The sequence below is a fragment of the Pelobates fuscus genome, chromosome 13, assembly GCF_036172605.1.
Source record: "Pelobates fuscus isolate aPelFus1 chromosome 13, aPelFus1.pri, whole genome shotgun sequence".
In the NCBI taxonomy this organism is placed as follows: Eukaryota; Metazoa; Chordata; class Amphibia; order Anura; family Pelobatidae; genus Pelobates; species Pelobates fuscus.
In genome coordinates, this window is record NC_086329.1 from 87,552,278 (window position 1) to 87,571,662 (window position 19,385).

Sequence of the window (19,385 nt, forward strand, 5' to 3'; positions counted from 1 at the left end):
GGGGGTGGTAGTAATTAGCTGATAGACATGAGGTGAAGAAGAGATTTCTATTTAAATTAGATCACAATCTAATTGTTATTGGTATTTACCACCATTAGTATACACCAGTCAGTACATTATGGAGATATGTGTTTGTGTTATTACATGTGTAAATTAAATTATCATACCACCTCTATAAAAAACGTTCATGCTTGGTATATGATGAGATGTGCATACATTACATTTCAAGAGATGTCTGTATTACTCCTGAGAGTATATTATGTTTTAGAATCTCTATAGATGGTGTTTGGTTGAGAAAACCTTATATTAAGGGTCACAGAATGTTAGTTGGACTTGGAGGTTGTGAATAGTAGAATTAGAACGTAGTCTGAGATTTTTGTACAGTGTGGCTTCAAGTTAATATATTACGGGATATTTGGCGATCTTTCTAGGTATATAAAGTGTTAACCTCTGTATCTGGGGTTTTTTATTTAAAGGTATAATATTGAGTGATATGCTTTTTATTTAAAATTGTTTTTTTTTTTTGTTTTTTTAATACACAAAACTTATATGTTCCAAAATTGTCAAGGAATTGTTCATGTAGTTTGGTGGGGAGTACTGTATTGGCACTAGTTAGAGCCAGTCTGGCGATTGTGGGGCAGTATTGGCTCTTAGTTGGCATGTTTGGTTGGTATGCAAGCTTCTTGTTGAAGAATTTAAAGCACTCCATGGATGGGTTACGTCTGGCTAACTGGTAGCTACCGGTATCTAAAATCTCTACAGTGTGCTGGTCTGTTATGGCTGCAGATATAATCCATGCAGCCCCTCTTAATATAATGGTGCTTTCAAACATCAGGGAGGTTTTGGATCTTTCATGGTACCCTGACCAATTCTCTTTTCTGAGTCTGAATTTCCACTTGCCCATGGTTAGAGGACAAGTAGACATTTTGAGCTCTTATTTTACAGTCTGAGAAATATTCAAATTGGAATCCTGCTGAAGAAATAGTTTTGTGATGGGTCATGCTTCACTTATTGAATATTTGTGAGGGTGTCTGTATGGGTTTGGGTGTACATCTATTAAATCTATTTACACATACGTTCTTGCTGACTAAAATCTAGTATTTCATCTTGGGTAGTTGTTATGAATGTTTAATAGCTATAATTTTGGTCATTTTTTGTTTTACACACTCTTAACCCATTAATGACAAATATTGGTCTATGTCATTATAACCGTTTTATAGATCCTTTTTGAAAATGGAATGTCCCAGTCAACAATTTCAGGACTTTAGGAAGATGTCAAAACTAAATAAGCAGGCCGTTATTGTTGACAAAAGGTCTTTATAGGCCATGTTAGGCTGGCAACAAAGTGTAACATTTGGTATAAGAGGTTGCCATGTATTTTGAAACCTGAGATACTGTACTAGGTAAAATTCAACTTTTCTTAATTTTGTTCCTAAAGCTTCACATTTCACCAAAATAGTTTTTTTTTTTTTTTTTTTAAATATTACTTTTAATACCTCCTTCCCAACGGTTCCAGTAGCACCACAAGCCTGCCATTTGAAGTGTGAATGTTTTCCTTAGTCCTGCATGGCACTGGAAATCCTGGGATCCGACTCCAGACACAGCCCCACCTGATCACTTCATTGTCAGCACATCAACCCATTGGACGGAGTGAAGTCTGTTCCATTTTCCTGTCAAGTGCTGGCATGGGTGGCGAGGGCAGGGCCATGCATGCAAGGGTCTTAGTACAAAAATGGCGATGTGTGTGGATTGCATGCGTGCTTCCATAAAATGAAGCTGGGCCACTGAACAGTAGGTAGACGTGCTACCTGGCATAGAGTCTATGCCGATTGTGTGTCTGCCAGGAGGTGGCTGTTTTTTTGTAATTATCTATCTATCATTTATTTATTTATTTTTTATACTGAATTTCTGTATGAAATCTATACATCTGCTAGTAACATTTCATAAGGAATCCATTTCCAAACATGACAAGAATGCTTTAACACTCTACATAGGCTTCTCCTAGAATCCTTTTTGTTTGAAATGAAGAGCAATAGAAACAAAATACTTTCCTGTTTTGCTGCGGTAAAAGGAGTCATAAAGCCTGCTATGGAAGACTGCATACAGAACAGATATTCCAAAGTAATAACCTTTAAAACATAGAGAGGCTATGGACTGGGGATGGTGACCTAGTGTGATGTTGGATTTAAAGAAATGAATAGAGGATGCTGCCCAGAGATAGTGCCACATTGCTGTATTTAAATGTACACAATGAGCAGAGGATATAGATCAGGGAGGGATAGTGATGTTTTGCAATGTTAGCCGTACAGAAACATGCAGAGAATATAAACGAGAGATAGAGGACTATTGTTATGTTCAAGTTGTTATTGTGGACATTCTACAATTATGGCTGTCAGTGCCCCAGATAATAAACGGTTTATAAGCTAAATCCTCCCTGTGACTAGTTTCGTGGAAACAAAATTTAAAGTACATGAACTAATATTGTTTCGCAAACATATCACTTCTTATCCCATATGGCCAGTTCTAATTGTCCGTTATCCTGTGCACTTCTCGCATGTGTGCTGATAGGGTTAATTCTCCCAGCTTCCCTGGGGTATTTGTCCATACAGTGAAACTTGTAGCTGTGTAAGTGAAACTAGCCCATCCCAGGTCACTAGATTCATTGTGTCACCAATCTATATACACACAGGAAGTGGACTGGCTCCCTGCAGGGGGTAGAAACCTCTTACTTGCCAGTGGTGCTTTGCATAGTACTAGCAGTAAAAGACCACATACATGGCACAGTGTTTAGGACAGATAGAGGTAGAGCAATTTGAAAAGACAGCTTAACTACATAATTTCAGGGTATAATCTGTAGAATTAGCTATCCACCCAAGACCTGAATCCATAAAGATTCCTCTTGGAGCAGTCATCCAATAACATGCACCTTGGCTATATATAGGGCAGGTTAGCGTGACGCTTGGTTGATGTGGTGCTTCATCCCCGGCAAATTACTTGTTACGTTTTCCACATTCATATACTTAATTCTGTCTCATGGGATAATGTGATACAAATTGCATCCTTCATAGATTAGCAAGCTGTTTTTTTTTCACCAGACCTGTTAGTCTTGTTTGAATTGCCTTAATGCGCCAACATTATATTGCTAAGGTGTTCGTATCTTCATGTAATATATATGCCCAGGTGAAATGGTGACAGTGAATTTAGCCGAATGTTTAAAAGGAACCGTATGTATCAATATACCCGTATACCAGAGCTTAAAATGTGAAGTCCTATGCTACTAGCCAGGCCTTAACGGCACCTGCCTCCTCAAAACAATTTTTAAATCTAATAACCCTTTCTTCAAATATTGAAATGGAAATTCTTTTTTTTTTTTTTTCTTAAGCGGTGTATATGTATAAAAAAAAAATCTCCTTTCATCTCTACCTTTGTTATATGACAAGATCCTTCCACCATGTGCATGCACACTGGGTCAGACAGTAATTGAGTCTCTGTGGTCTTCCTTGTCTCTGTGTTGGGAGTGAAGCAGAGAAGACCATATACTGTTCCTTTACAAACGCTGACCCAAGGTACATGTACATAGCTGAAAGATCATGTACTAAAGGTAGGGATTGATTTTTTTATATTAAATTGTTTTCAGGTGACCGTTGTCCCTTCTAAAAGTTACGCATCGCAGCAAGGCATAGCATATGCATAACTACATTTTCTTTGCTGGTTGTGAGTGAGCCCTGGTCTTAGTGATGTTCTGCAGAATTCTGGTTTTATATATTTTTATTCCAATTGAACATTGGGTCATTGAGCTAATTGTGCAGCTGAAAAAGGAGTCCTAGGCTAATGCCATGTACATAACCTCACTCAATAGAGGTTAAGAACTACTGCACTATATGGTATACCAGTTACATGACTTATCTGACTTATACAAGTTACACTCCTACTGAGTCAAATATCCTAAGCTATAGTAAATCTATTTATACACCCTCAAGAGATGCAGTTCTGCCATCTTGTGTACTTCCTCTGCCACTTCCAACCCATTCTGACATGGATTAAGACAACCCATAATGTCATTCCTTCCAGCATTCCTTTTATTCATTGACATGCCAAAGCGCAAATCTGTCCAGAACTTGGCGTCATTTAATTTGCATGAAGCATGCTTACATTGGTAAAGATAATGCAATTGTGCATGCGTTACTTCCCACATTTCTTCTATTGATGCAGATTGGAACACCTGTGGACAGTCTATAAATACCATGACACTCCTAGCTATTGATGCTCTTTCATGGTCTTTCACTCATTGGTGTGTGATGGCGATTTATTTAGACCTACGGCTAACTTTGAAAATTCCAATATCATGTATCCTCTGCCTAGGTTTGCCTTTTCATAATTCTGCATTTGCAAATTTTATACTTTCTTTCATGCTATGATCCGGTTACTGGCTTGTCTTATGTTTCAGTTTTAACTTGATTGGGGCTCTCCTAACTTCCTCTTCATGTAAGTAAAACTTCTTTTTAATTAGCGGAGGGTCTTGTTCACCTTGTACAGAGCTGCTGAAAATATTGGCACTTTATAAGTAATCTTTAGCAAGTGTTTTTTTCATTTTATTTTTAATATAGTAGCATTTTTTGCTACTTGAAAGGACATGTAGTATGCTTTTCTGTCCCTTTTATTTCTTACCCGTAATTGGAACACGCACAACTAGAATACTTGATGCACCACTGTGCAAATAAAGTATATTGAAGGACATACATAAGCACAAACATTTTGGGTCAGAAACCCTTTACCAATGTTCTTTACATGCCCTTTAATGTGACACTGTCCCCATCCCCCGGCAAAATTGGTATTTCATAAAGCTAGAATCTTTATAAAATACTTGTATTTACTGTGTTGGAATTTTCGCTCAGGGACTACTTTGTCTCGGTATTTTTCCCCAGTCACTGCTTGACACTAGGTGGAGCCAGCGCTGTCAAGCCGTGTAATTTCCCCAGCCATCTCCAGTGGCGGTTGCAGGGCAATGAGCTCTTTCTATGGGGATCACGTGGTCTTGTGGAATCCTCCACAGGCCTCAATGTTAGTACAGCAGTGACTTTGGCTCCTGGCAGCTGAGGCACTAGAAGCGCTACAGGAAGAGGATGGTGGCACCCCCGAGACAAGTTCAGGTAAGTAAAGCTCACCTTTGCCTGCGCCCCCCCTAGAGTGATAAACCATAGTAAGATTTTATGTACTTAAAGTATGTTAAACCCAGATGCTGCTGAAAAGCAGAAAGTGAGAGTTAAAATGGTGCAGGTTGTAAATTCACTGCTCTGACAGAGGAATGGTAATTTGACACAGATGGGCCTCATTTGACATGCCGCTAGCATGCCATTGATATAACAGAGCCAGTCAACAAGTAGCTCTAGGTCTGTGAACTATAATTCTCATGACCTTCAGCCTGCCTAAACCTAAACAATCTTTCACTTGGCACTATAGGAATGTACTACCAAATCATCCCCCACCGCTTCCCCCAAGCTCAGCAGCCCTTACTTTCCACTATTGAACCCAGTTCCACAGGAGAGCTGTGTAACCAAATACAAACTCAATTTCTAACACCGAGAAACCAATCCCTGGCAGGAAGGTCCAACCATGTTTCTTACCCGGTGTCTGTATGCCAGAGGGCTCTAGCAACAAATGAATAATTTGTCTTGTATGTTCATGGGTGAGCCATGGGTGAGTGAAAATGTTTGTCCTGGCGAGTGGAAATTCACCCACTACGTTCATGTCATAGAATCTCCTGGCTTGCTATGGCAAGTGACTCTAAAAGCTTGGCGGCTAAATAGTATATAACTTGGGAAGTCCTTGTTTATGATTCTATTATTGCTGGGAGAATATGAGCAGATGATACTTTGTAATAGAATGTTCGGGTATTTATCTAGTCTGGCCAGTAATGTGTAATACTGGGAGGACGCTGAATAAACATTTTAAAATGCAAACTTTATTGGCATAAATCCCAGAATTGTGTAGCTCTCAGTGAACGTTTCAGTCTGACTCAGTTCTATGTGGTCTTGCCCACTTCTCACTTTCAGGTGAAATGGTGTGTAGTTTGTGGATTGAATGGTAGCCACATTCCTCTTGCCACACCCCAGAGACTGAAAGTTCGCATTACTTACTGACAACATGACATTACTCATTCTGTCGCAAAATGAAATGCCATTAGATTGTGAGCTCTGCAGTATAGTGACTTTATAAAATATGAAAGTGTCATTCTGTACGTGCATTTATATATAATTCTGATTAATCTGCTATTGTGAAAGTGCACCTCCCATGACACATTTACTGCCCAACTTGTCATTTTACATTTCAGACAGATAAGCTCACAGCTCAAGGTTAATTGCATGTTCCCAGAGCCGCGGTTTATTAATCATATGGAGCCTGGCTGAGTTTTTGCTGTGAAAGGGTTAATTGCACCTAGCTCAGCCTTTCCTCCACAAGCAGTGCCAAGTTTGACATATCTGACCCAGGTTAGTTATTGCATTCATACAGTCTAAGGCGAATTGGGGTATTATCTACACGGTGCACTTGTTTTTTTCCTACAGGTGGAAAAGCTTGAATGTGCACCTTCCCACCCCCCAACCTAGGCGTCACAGTGCTGGCTGGGGAGGGGCATAGGTCTGGGGTTTTATCAGGTATACGGCAACAGAATGCCAGAATTCCAGCTAGATTAAATATTGGGTGAGTCACAGAACTGCTTCCCAAAACCAGCAGGAAAACAAGTTAAGCTTTTCTGTTGCGTGGCAAAATCCACTCTCTGTAAAAACTCTCTCCCCCTGCCGGTTGGGAATTTCTTAACTTGTTTTTATTCCCTTTTGCTACCTGTGCTGGGAAGCCATTCCAGTAATCTACTACTCTATATTGAAAAGAATACTGTAATAAAATTCCATATTCTCCTAAGATTTAAACTCCCTCAGTTTGCTACGAAAGAATATTTAAATTCACGTATTTGCATCACACGCATTGTATTTAATTTGTTCTTGAGCTTTTTGAGAGATTTGTGATTGCAGGTTTTGCCTCTTGCGCTGAGATGGTAATATTTACCAGCATTCTCTGGGCTGATTTTTCCTGATTTGCTGCTCATTCTGCACTTTATAGAGTTTGAAATGCCCAGAGGACAATGATGGTTAAGGTTGACACTGGGGATAGGTGTGAAATATCTTCCCTGGTTACAAATTATGGCTGAGCATTAATGGAAATGTAGTCTCTAAGCATATTGTGTGTTATGATCAGCCGCCATGGCCTTAGGATAATGAGTTCCACTTAATGTAATCCCATAACGATTATGGAAAAAAATAGGTCTAGTATAAGATGTGTACTGCGATATGTCCACTCATGAAAGAAACCAGGAATAATATGAAGAAAACCGTGCCCCTAACATAAAACATATTATGGTGGACTGCACTGGTATTCTGCAAAAAGATAAGTACATGATAATTGATAATGGGCAGAAACCTGCGTTGATAGAATGGGGCAATAAAAATTTATATACTGAAAATAAAAATAGACAATAGACTGAGCATTTAGATAAGATGGATGAAACGAAGCAAAAGGATCGGCTTGTATATAGCTTCAGCTTTTCATTTGCTTTGCAAGTACACGGACAAGGAGCCCAGCTTATCAAAAGAAAGCATTTTGTCCCCAAAATAGTATAAGGCTCTAATAAATCCAACAATTAAAACAGTTTGCAGACTTAAATGAAAAAAGAGAATCAGTGAGAGCTGCTTATCACGCTGCCCAAAATCTTCTTTAGTAACATTAGGTGGCTGTCTAGAGGGTCACTGCAATTTAGGATTGGTCCCCATGTTACCCATAGACCTTGTGGCTAATGTGGTTGAGGGGTTTAGGCCTTCATGGATGTACAGGTACACAATACTAGTGGGGACCAAAATAACCTCCACCTGCCCAGAGTTGGGAAGAAAAGGGGCTTAAAAGACATCAAGGGTTTATTAGACCGGAGAATTGGCCACTTGTTCCGGCTAGCAGGCCGCAGGTAAGTATGCTACCAAACAGAGTATTCCAAAAGGGACGAAGTCTTATTCAAAGCCAGAGTGTTCCAACTTGAGTAGAGGACGAAGATTTCTCAGCTCTGCCCCTTAGATCACTATAAATCAGTGTGAGTATAGCTTTCTGTTGAAGAGCTCAGCCAAACTGCATCAAGCTCTTTTGACTGCCAAGCACCCCCATCCCCCCCCCGGCATATTTTTAATACCATCGCTTTCTGTGCAGTGTTTGCACATGGTTCTGTGTTCAGGGTATATGGGCTGCTGCAATTCTCATTGTGATCGCGTTGTGATAATGGTGTTCTGCATCTGGAATATAGTCTCTGCATTCTCTACATGCCCCTGGTATTCTGGAAATGCTTTCGAGCTTTGTAAACCCCCCTGCCTTTTCACTACAAATATCCATTATCACCTCTACTCCATACAGACCAAATTCCTCTGTGCAAGGCAGATAAGCACCCAGATTAATTGGCCGCTCCTGTCCTTGGAAGGAAAGTCAATGCTAGGGGTCTTTTTCTAAGCTGCTAGAAATGAGTATTCAAACACATGAATCCACTCTATAGATGTCGAGGAAACTAATCCACCGAAAGTCAGATTACAGACAGGAAAATCTACAAAGAGGTATTGGGTATTTTAGCAGACTGAGACCAATTTGTATGAACAGAAAGTGTAGTTTATATTCCTATCCGCTCAGTCTGTGGATCGAAACAGGGAAATGTTCTATGATTTATTAAAGATTGGTAGCTCTTGTGCATCCACTGGCCAAGTAGGATTATACACTAAATGGAGAGTTGTCCGGCATTGACCAGGGGATTTAACAGATTGGGTAAAAATAAGTCTGAAATGTTATATTCCTGTGTCTGTCCCAGTTGTGTTTGAGAAATAACCCTGATTGGATCTAATCAGTCTAGACGTCTATGGTAGAGAGGGGTTAGTATGGAGCCAAACCTATTTGGTGTTAGGTACTTAAAATGTTCTTCTCAACATCTTTATTAAATCTTTACTTTTTATTAAAGTCGAAAGCAAACGCTTTATATTGTACTTGTTAATGAATGGTAAATACATGGTAACACTTTATAGAGAAAATCTCTAGATTGTGCATGTACACTGCTATTATATTCCAAGTCCGTTTTAATGTCTGTTTGGTCACTGGCACAGGGGTAAAATGTGTATTTGAAATCCAAAGTTGTCCAGTGGCTTCTATACCCATTCCTAAATGACAAGTATGGTATCCCATAATCCTTAACGTATAGCCCCTTGCTAGACATGGATATGTTATTTGTTCCATATTGGGCATTGGCAGTTGCTCATGCGGTATTCTCATCTGTTTGACACTATCTTTGAGGGATGGAACAATTGAGATGATATTCACACATCCTGTACATTTACTGTAAATTTTGCCGGTCCAGTGTATATGAAAGCTTATCTCGACAATGGGCTTGTAAGTTGCATGTTTTGGGGCTATGGATCCACATGAAACATCACTTCTCATAACGTTATTTGTGCAGTCAGACACTGTACAGCATTACAGAGTATGTTAGCGCCATCTGTCTTTGCTACATTTATTGGCAAATGATTTTCGATCTGGTACTTTGCCCTGTTACTGCCAGCCAGTTCTGTGCTGTATGTAGTGTCGCAGCCAGATCACAAAACATAAACCATGAACAGACTTTCCTTTGATATATCTTGGTTTTATTTGGCAACATTTTGTTGGAATAATCACTGATGACAAATCTTTCTCCTTGTTCCTTTTGGCAGTCTCTCTGCTCAAAGGTGTGGGGGAAGGGAATTACGTTGTTAAAATATCTTTGAATTTATAGTCTATTTAAAAAAGCAAAAAAAACCTTTATTTGCAATGACATAGACTGCAACATATCAGCAATGTAAGGCTAGCGCAGAAACCACTTCACGGTGCACGCAACGTTGCGAATATGATACAGAAAGAAGAGTATGTAGTAAATACATGCATTGCTTTTTACAATGGTGGCTCGCTTGTTCAGTCTGTCCAAGATTTCGATATTTTATATGAATAACTGATAATAAACAAAAAACTGTCTCTGCGGTGGGGTTGGGTCCCCACTTTGGTGTAAGCAAAACCGGCATGGTTTGCACGGGGAGCATAGCGGGCGGGAACTAAAGGGTCGGCATGTTCCATTATGCCTAATTTATTATTTCTTGTACTGTTCCCACAGCTCCCATACTTTGGTAAAAGTTGTGGTGGTATTGCGCACTTGTGCTGTTAACTTATCCATCAAGAAGCTATCCCTTATATTTGCGATTACCATGGATATATGTGGTAACTTGGGACTTTTTTTTTTTGTCAATGCCCTTCGTGCTGCTAGATAAATCATGTTTAAGAATTTTTATTGTCTTATTTATTTATTTATTATTTATTTAACTTTATTTGTAAGTAATACAACTCCCTTTTGACATCACAGTTGCTTTTGAAAGGGCACAGAGAAAAATTGATGTACATTTGTATTTTATTTCCCAGTGATCCTTTGATGCAATGCCACTTTTGTGTACATATTCTTTATTTTCCCCTAATTTTGCTAAATCATAATTTGACACTTTTCCTTGGAATTTTGGAGCCAAGGACAAAAAACAAAAGTTAAGCAGAACACATGTTGAATTAGCCATATTTTACACTCAAGCATAACTAGGCCCACAGATTCACATGTTTGGGACCAACATGTGGCCTCTCGGAACCTTGGGATGTCATCTTGGCTTGGCCAAATGCTTTCCTGAAGTATACAGTAAGCCATATGCCCTCCAATACCATTTGTAAAGTAATCATTTTTTATATAATGCACAGCATGTTTAATAGCATTGAGTGAGTGTTGCCCTGGTCCCGATAAAAAACAAACAAAAATTTTTACTGTTGGCTGTCTCTGAATAGTCTCTTGACTTGTATGAAACATGTGGCTGCTTTGGGATTGCTGGTTCTGCATTTGTATATTGGAGCACCAGTGTGTTATTGTAGTATTGATGTTATATATTTGTGTTTAATTATATTTCCTGTCATTTTTGTTGTACGTGTTTTATGTCTATTCCTCTAGAATGTCGATTAGTGTTCTAGTATCCTTTTTAAATCTCTCTATCAACCCACTGATGCGCAGGTGCTGCCTCTTTCTCCTCTATTCTAATCAGCCTGTGACTGGATGTTGGTAGGAGACAGTCGGTCCTTTTTGTTCAGGGATCATAGCTTGCCCTGTCTTTGGAAATGCATTTTGTGAAGTGATGAGTGCACCTGGGGTTAAAGGGACAGAGTACCCCTTGTGTTTGAATGAAGAAGTCCTGGTGATGGTTAATTGATGACCATAATAATAATAATAAAAAATGAATGCCTTTCTATTTAGGCTTGTTTCACTATGAACCGGTAAATACTGCCATTGCCACTGTTCCAGGCTGGTAGATTTGTCCTTCTTTCTAAATGACCCTCTCTGTAATAAAAAAAACAAACTAGAATTCTAAAACATCTCTCAAGATATACATAGAGTATAATTAGCCCAAGTGTATACCAGCCGTTCTGCTCTTATCTGAAATACAGAGTAATGTTCTACACACCTTCCTGTCCTACCTTCTGAATATAATGGTACACAGTATTACAGATATCTTATGTAATGCTGAATATAATTACCCCAGACCTACACCTGCAGGTGTTTCAGATCCCTGTTATTTGACAGGTAGATTTAAACCAACTTTCCATATTGTATTCTCAAGGCCAGCTGGGCCTCATACACAGGTGCTGCAGGTTTACATGTTCTGTTTTGCTCACAGTTAGAGATGTAAAAGACTTGAATAGGAATTTGTTCCTTGATAGCATGTGAAGTGTTGTGAGCGGTGACACACCTTTCTCACACGTCATTGTCACTTCAGTGTCGTGACCACAAATACCTAACATTGTAACACTGCTTTAGTGACTCTGAATATTGCTCTCTACATTTACAATCTGTGTCTATCAGGTGTGATTAGGAAATCGATGTGTCTGGCTTTACACAAAAACAAGCCATTAGAATAACAGGGAGAGAGGTCACTTGGGATTTATACTATCTTATTTTGATTTATTTCACTGAGAATGTGGTATGGATTTTATGTTAATTTATTTGATTTTTGCAGCGGTCCCTCTACAAATTGTAATCACTTGCTCCCTTCCCTGCACCTGTTTTCATGTTTGAATAACAAGGTTAAATATCCATTAAATCTGTTATCCCAGAAGAGATATTAACTGCAACACATGAGGGGGGAAAAAAAGTTGGGAATTCCAGAATAAAGGTTGAAGAAGGTGATTGCAGAAAAGATGAGATGGGAGACTGTAGGATAGCAGGGGCAATAGGTCTGGTAGGAGGAATGAAGGTGGAAGATGAAGAGCCTGGGCTGACAGAGCAAATAAAGTAGGGGAAGTTGGTGGAGGTTATGGTGGAATACAGGTTGTCAGGGAGAGTTACAGTGGACAAGTTGCGGTACATTATTTGTTAGAATGAGTAATGATGGTTACCCATAAGCCATCTAGTCACTGAAGTAAAAGGCTTTAAAGTAGGACATAGTTGGCAGTAGTAAGAGCGCCTTCACTTGGCAAAAGCAAGTTTTAAAGGGCTCTGCTTCTTATAAATTGATTTGGCCATTTCAAGTTATTAATCTGAATCTTTCGAGTGGTGTACAATAACTGGGTGGGAAGGAGAAAATTAAAGCTTGTTCTGTTCTGCGTTAACTCACCAACTCTTTATAATTCTCTTGACTGTTATAGCAAGGGACGTAATACATAGCCAGAGATCTAATATACTGGCATTCCTTCTTGGGTGAATAGCTGGTACACCAGCCGTGATCTTATTTCTCTCTGGGAATCCCTGTCTGCTTGTATTTGATTAGTTTCTCCCAGCTGCCTGTTTTGTAACATGCTACTGTTCATTCTTGGCTAGTTTTCTGCCACTGCCTCGTTTGTACTACACGACTGTCAAACCTCTGATGGCTTTCTCCCAGCTTCTCTGCAGTGTGCTACTGCCCAGTCTGATATGTTTCCGTTGGGTGATGTGCTAACAACCCCATAAAACGTAAGGGCTGCTTCTGACCGCAGCGGTTGTGTTTATAGCAGATCTGCGTGTAACCTCAAGCTGTATCCTTAATTTAAATTAACCACAGAATTGTATCTGGTTTGGCAGTGGAGCGTGTTTACTGTTTGTTTCAGTACAAAGATGAATACTTTTAAGTACTTATCCAAATGGAGCCATATCTTCCCAGAAAGAGTCCAATCTGTTGGCAGAATCATCCTGCAACTACAGAAGATTTAGCCTTGGCTTTATTGCCTGATGTTGGGTTACACACTGTCTGTCGAGAAACATCTCATTATAGATCTGTGTCCCCGCTTAGTCTGTGCTCCTAATTTTAATTACCCTTCTGACATCCAAGATTGTCTTTCATAACATGGCTGCTCAGCAGAGATAGCAGGAAAATAACAGCACGAGAAATGCCAAACTTAATCTTGAAAAGATTGAGATATTACTGCAGAGTAGAGTGATGACAGTGTGGTCTTACCTGCGGTCACAATCTTGTGTGTCTAATCAACCACAAGACACAATGCCTGGTATTCCACTTGTTCAACAGAATTGCCTTTTAACCCCTTAATGACACATGACATGTGTGACATGTCATGATTCCCTTTTATTCCAGAAGTTTGGTCCTTAAGGGGTTAAAGGTCATGTGATGGAGAGCTTAAAGTCTTGTCCTTACACGGGAAACCTAACAATATGGGCCATTACTAACTGTGTGAGTAATCTTAGTAAAACTAGCATTCTGTATTAACAAAACAATTCATTCATACTACTCAGTTTGCTAATTTAAAAAATAAAATAATGAAATCTTGTTATCCTTCTTTTCTGTTCTCTTAAAAAAAAAAAAAAAAAAAAACTAATCCCAGAAATTGTATTTCCCAACCCCACTTTCTGAAGTATCTGCCTGAAACTCATCCTGTTCCAATTCTTTTTGTAGGAAAGGTGATAACCATTTGACATTTGTGAATGGAAAGACACTTTCATGGCGAGATGGCTGACCAGCATATTCATATGGACCAGGGTGTCCAAATCCGTTTTATCGATAATCTGAAGGAGAACAAGAAGCCACGAAGCAGGAGGCCAAAACAGGAATCATATGGAGTTGCTATACGTGTCCAGGGAATTGATGGACAACCTTTTGTTGTCCTGAACAGTGGGGACCAGGCCAAATCTTCCTATGGGGTGCAGATTAAATCCCAGGACACATATGGAAACAATTATCAGAATACCGCACATGATTACCAGGGCATTACTTCAAAGGCTAGCCATACAGTGCGATCTCTAGGCTCAGAGACTGAGCTTCCAGAAAATCCCTATGCAAACAGAGGCTATGTGCAGAGTAGTTCACAGTACAGCAGCACTTCAGATGAAGAGCAGAGCTCCAAGCACCGCAGCAGGTCCAGAGGAAATGAGGGAGTCTCATCAAGACCCCGTCAACTGATTCCCAAACGCACAGAGGAGCTAAGGAGGTCCCAGTCACATAGCTCTTTATGTGATCCTGATATTGATGAACCATATGATTCTGAACGTCATTATAGTGAACGGTCCTCCACTATTGACACGACTTACTCCCAATTATCCAGCAACCGCAGCAGCCTGAGGAGGAAAGAAAATGGTGAACAAACAAGTGGATTTAGGTCCACGGTGAACAATCAGCAGCCTACCTCCATTGTCAAAAAATCTTCATTGGAGAACAATGGCTTTCCTTCTTCCTCTTCACCAACACAACCTAGTGATGATATAGACACAAAACCCTTGAGTTCTGTGGATTCACTGATCAGTAAATTTGATGGAAAAGGACAGCTAAGGGGTAGGACGGCACGAAGGAGCCAAGCTCTTAAGGATGAAAGGAAACGTTCGCAGAGCTTGGATGGGAGAAAATCTTACCAGGATGCCAATGATTCTAGGGACCTACCTTCAGAGCGTAGTCAACAGAATATGACCCAGACAAGAGCAGAGCCTCCAAACACTGGAAGTCGATCCAAGCAGGTTCTGGAGAAGGATGATGTCAACAAGGCAAGACAGACCAAAGAATGGTTGGCCCAGACCTTAGAAGAGCCAGTAACACAAAGACAGCAAAGAACTATCCAATCTGAGTTCCAGGTATTTTCCTTCACATAAAAAAAATCTGTCTGTGAAATCCGTTAGTTCTGCGTGTGATGCACAGAAAAGTGGTTGTGTTTGTGTTCGTGTGTTTGGGGTCCTGAATGTGTGGCGTCCTGAGCATACTGCACGGGAAATGTAATAAGGGGTAATGGTTATTTAGCCCTCTGTTAATCTATAAGGAAGGGGAAGATGTGTGTGTAACCCTGAGTGAGCTGTATGTACCTCTTGAAAGTGGGGTTACAGGCAAGTAGTCTTGTTTCTAATATCAACAGTGTTGTTACCTAGTCTTGCATATGTTTTATATTCCTGTTTATGCTTTTTCTGGAAGACGGGGTAGTTCTGGAGGAAGGGCTTTGGCCATTTGGTGGAGTATAGCATTGCGCATACCCAATTAATGTATTGGTGGGTTTAGGTCATATATTGTGCTTCTGATGATGGGGGGGGGGGAGGGTGGTGTAACTGTGTTGTAAAAAATAGAAATCAAGAACTTGCAGAAGAATATTACAAAAATATACCATGAAGTCTCAGTGGTCAACCTAAATGGATACAATAGGCACCAAAACAACTTTAGCTCAATTAAGCAGTTTTGGTGTTTAGATCTGCAGTCTTACTGCTCAGTTCTCTGCCATTGAGGAGTTACATAGCTGAAAAGAGACTTGTGTCCATTGAGTTCAGCCTTTCTCACGTTTGTTTTTACTGTTGAACCGAAAGAAAGAAAGAAACTCAGTTTGAAGCGCTTCCAATTTTTCAACAAACTAGGAACACAATCTTTCTTGACCTCAGAATGGCCGCTATTACCCCAGTTAAATCACTTTGTTTAAACAGCCCAAGCCACGCTTCCCTGCATGTGACTTACACAGCCTTCCTACACACTTCATGAAAAGGAACCTAGATATTCATGTTTCTTTTATTGCACAGTCTAGAATTTATCTCCTGCTCTGTTGATGGCCTTCTAGAGCCTCTTGTTTAATTAAGTTAAATTAAGAGAGCAGGGGATAAAAACTTATAAAACAAGTTAACAATTGATTGAAAATGAAACCATTTCTTAATACATGCTGCCAGTCACAGCCTTGCGAGGTGTGGCTAGGACTAAAGTGAAATAACAAAATGTCAGAGCAGTGAGACTGCAGAGGCATGAACTACACACTAAAACTGCTTCATTAAAAGGACACTATAGTCACCAGCACAACTACAGATTAATGTAGTTATGGTGCTTATAGCCTGTCCCTGCAGACATTTTACATTGCTCCCTAGGGACAACTCCAGTGGTAGGCAATTAGGCGGCGACTAGAAGTGTTGCACAACCTGCAGCACGGACCTTCAGCATATCCACGCTCTGCATGGAGACATTGAAGCTTCCCTGTAGAGATGCATTGATTCAATGCATCTCAATGAGAAGATGCGGATTGGCCAGGGTGGCATTTGGCTCTGTCCTGCCTCCTTGGCTGAGATCATCTGAATTGACAATCTCAGCCAATCTAATGCTTTTCTCTTGGAATGTCAATTCTGATGATTTCAGCCAAGGAGGCGGAACAGAGGCAGGGCCAGCACCAGCAGACCCGTGCAACACTGGAATTAAGGTTAATGTTATGATTTATTTAAGGGGGGGGAAAGGAGGAGAGTTCACCTAGCATATTTTTTTTTAACACAATAAGGTCAGGAATACCCATTTTATATTCCTGAACCTATAGTGTTCCTTTAAGATAAAGTTTCTTTGATGCCTATAGTATCCCTTTAACTGTTATATTTTGGAAAGACTGTCTTCAAACTTGTAAATATTCCATTCTCCTCAGTTGAAGAGCACCCCAGATCTTCTGAGGGATCAGCAATCTGATGGAAAAGACCCAAACTGGGAGTTGATATACAACATATTGAGAGATGGGTGAGTGGTACTTGTGCCAAAACCTTAACAAATAATATTTCTAAATATATTTACCCGATTAATATGTGACTTTATATATTTGCAGTATCATTATTTTATTGACATATTTGAATATTTTTGAAGGTCAAGTGACAGTGACACTATGCAACGAAGGAAGACCAATCTTATTCTAGAGAAGTTTCAGTCTTTCCAGGTGAGTCTTAAAGAGGAGAGATTTTGTATTGCGTAAGTGGTCTAGTTTCGTTGACTGCATCCTGTCTTTTTCAGATGAAGGTTTTGTAATTTATTTCCTGAATTCTGACACAATGTTCCATATTTGTGGTTGACTGTTTATATATATTTTTTTTCTTGTTATATTCGATCCTCTCTAATGTACTGCCATCTGCTAATTGTATCATTGGTGACCATGTTAAATGGCACAAACATTGGATGTTCTATGCAGCAATGGGGTCTGCATACACGGGTTAGAGTAATGAAAACACACAAAAATATTTTTGGAAAGGTAGAGACTCTCCTTTGTTTTTTGGTTCCCCTTGTAATCTGCACTTTTGATGTCAATTTAGGCTTCCCCAAGTGAGGATTCTAGGACTCTGGTAAATCAGAAGGAGCTTGAGAGGAAGATCTCTGATCTCCAACGACAGTTGGACAATGAGAGGACGGTGAGAGTTTCATTTGTTAAATTATAGACCTCTCATTGTTGTCAAGGTTGATGAGAGCCTGTATTGTAAAGAAAGAGTGTGACTAATCATTATATTTGTTTTGTAGCAAAGGATAAAATTGGAAACTTCTCAAGACCGTCCCAAGCCTGGTCTGCAGAGACTAGAGATTCAGCTGGAGGAGAAAGAGGAAGAATGCTCCAGACTGAAGGACCTATTCGAGAAGAAAAAGATTGAGCTGAATGTCATTTCTCAGGAGTAAGCGGATATCCACTATATATTCATTAACCGAGCAGGAAGCTCAGATTTATTTTATGTGAACGTGAAACCTAAAATGGCTTCTCTTTGACTTTTCATATTACAGCAAAACAGTTACTTTCCAGAAGAGTTTAGTTTGAAGGTTGCTTGTCTGTCCATACAAATGTGCAGTTATGTAGACTGCAAGAGTGCAGTATGTCTGTATAAAGAAGAAACTTAGTGTGCTGTGAGAAACCAACAGATAATATTAAAATGAACAAGAGTTCCAAGCTAGCAAATGTCCATTCTGTGCATATTTCAAACACAGAGGGTCATTGGGGTCCTACAGGATCAGCATCCAGCTTCTGCAGCTCTGCGATTACAGGACGCCGGCACGCAGCAGGTGCCAAGTCATCTGAAGTTGGCATAGTGTCTGAATTTGTTTGTGCAGTGTTTCATTATGAAACCCTGAACACACAGTTTAACCCTTTTGATCACTTTGGCAATATGATTGGGCTGTCATTTCTATGTGCAGAGTTGCATTCATTGGCATTGTGAAGGCATATACATCCAACTTCTGCAGCTGTTTGGGGCCCAGAGCGACACAGATAACAGGGGAAAGCTGTTGCAAAACAATTTGCCCAATTACTGGTTAACAGGACCAGGGTACTCCTTCAGAACTACTACAGCGGGCTAACCCTTTAAAAGAACACTGTAGGAACCATAATCACATCAACAGGTTGAAGTGCTTATGGTGTCTAGAGTTTGTGGTTTACTCACTGTTTAGCAGAGATGGGCTCTGTCCCTGGCAGCCTGGCCGCCGATCCATTGCAATCTTGCTTACACTATTCTATAATAGACACATTCTGTATCTTTGTTACCCTTATTACCATCAATATGAGGTGGTAATTTGCAAGTTCGTACTTTATAACCAATAAAGCAATGATTTTTATATTTCAATAAAATCCAATGTCTCTCCTCTTAAACTACTAATGGTTGCTAGCCCATTGTCAAAGTAGTGTTTGAGATTTAGGTACGGTTATATGGTTGCTTTCTGTAATGTGTATGGGCCAAGGTGCAATATCTGTAATTAGAAAAACCTATGGTGAAGGTTCTCCCATTTACAAGAGAGATTCTCCCAAGCTACGTAACCGTTTCAATAATGGTGCCATCTTCACAGCTGGTATGAATGCGCAGAGCCTTCACACACTCTGTCACTCTCAACCTGTGTCTCCCCATGTATAGATTGATGGAAGTACGAATGAGCAAGGAACAGGCTGAAACAAAACTGCGATCATTAGAAGACCAGCTATTGGATGCAAAGGAGGAGGTTTCTCGACTTAGGACGAAGGGAGGAGAATCCGGAGATAAGCACGCATTGCTTAAGGTAACAAACCTGACATATTCTCCCTAAACTGTCTCCCAAGCTACTCCC

General features: G+C 39.9%; 1 protein-coding gene across 2 annotated transcripts in view; it reads left to right on the forward strand.

The window, feature by feature from the left end:
- CGN (cingulin) overlaps positions 1–19,385 on the forward strand; it is a 49,508-nt gene that overhangs the window by 8,955 nt on the left and 21,168 nt on the right. For both annotated transcript variants that reach the window (XM_063440145.1, XM_063440146.1), the window contains exons 2-7: positions 14,007–15,172; positions 16,969–17,057; positions 17,181–17,250; positions 17,621–17,716; positions 17,823–17,971; positions 19,196–19,337. In XM_063440145.1, coding sequence (XP_063296215.1) covers positions 14,036–15,172; positions 16,969–17,057; positions 17,181–17,250; positions 17,621–17,716; positions 17,823–17,971; positions 19,196–19,337 — 1,683 coding nt within the window. In that variant the 5' untranslated portion in view covers positions 14,007–14,035. The remainder of the gene's footprint in view (positions 1–14,006; positions 15,173–16,968; positions 17,058–17,180; positions 17,251–17,620; positions 17,717–17,822; positions 17,972–19,195; positions 19,338–19,385) is intronic.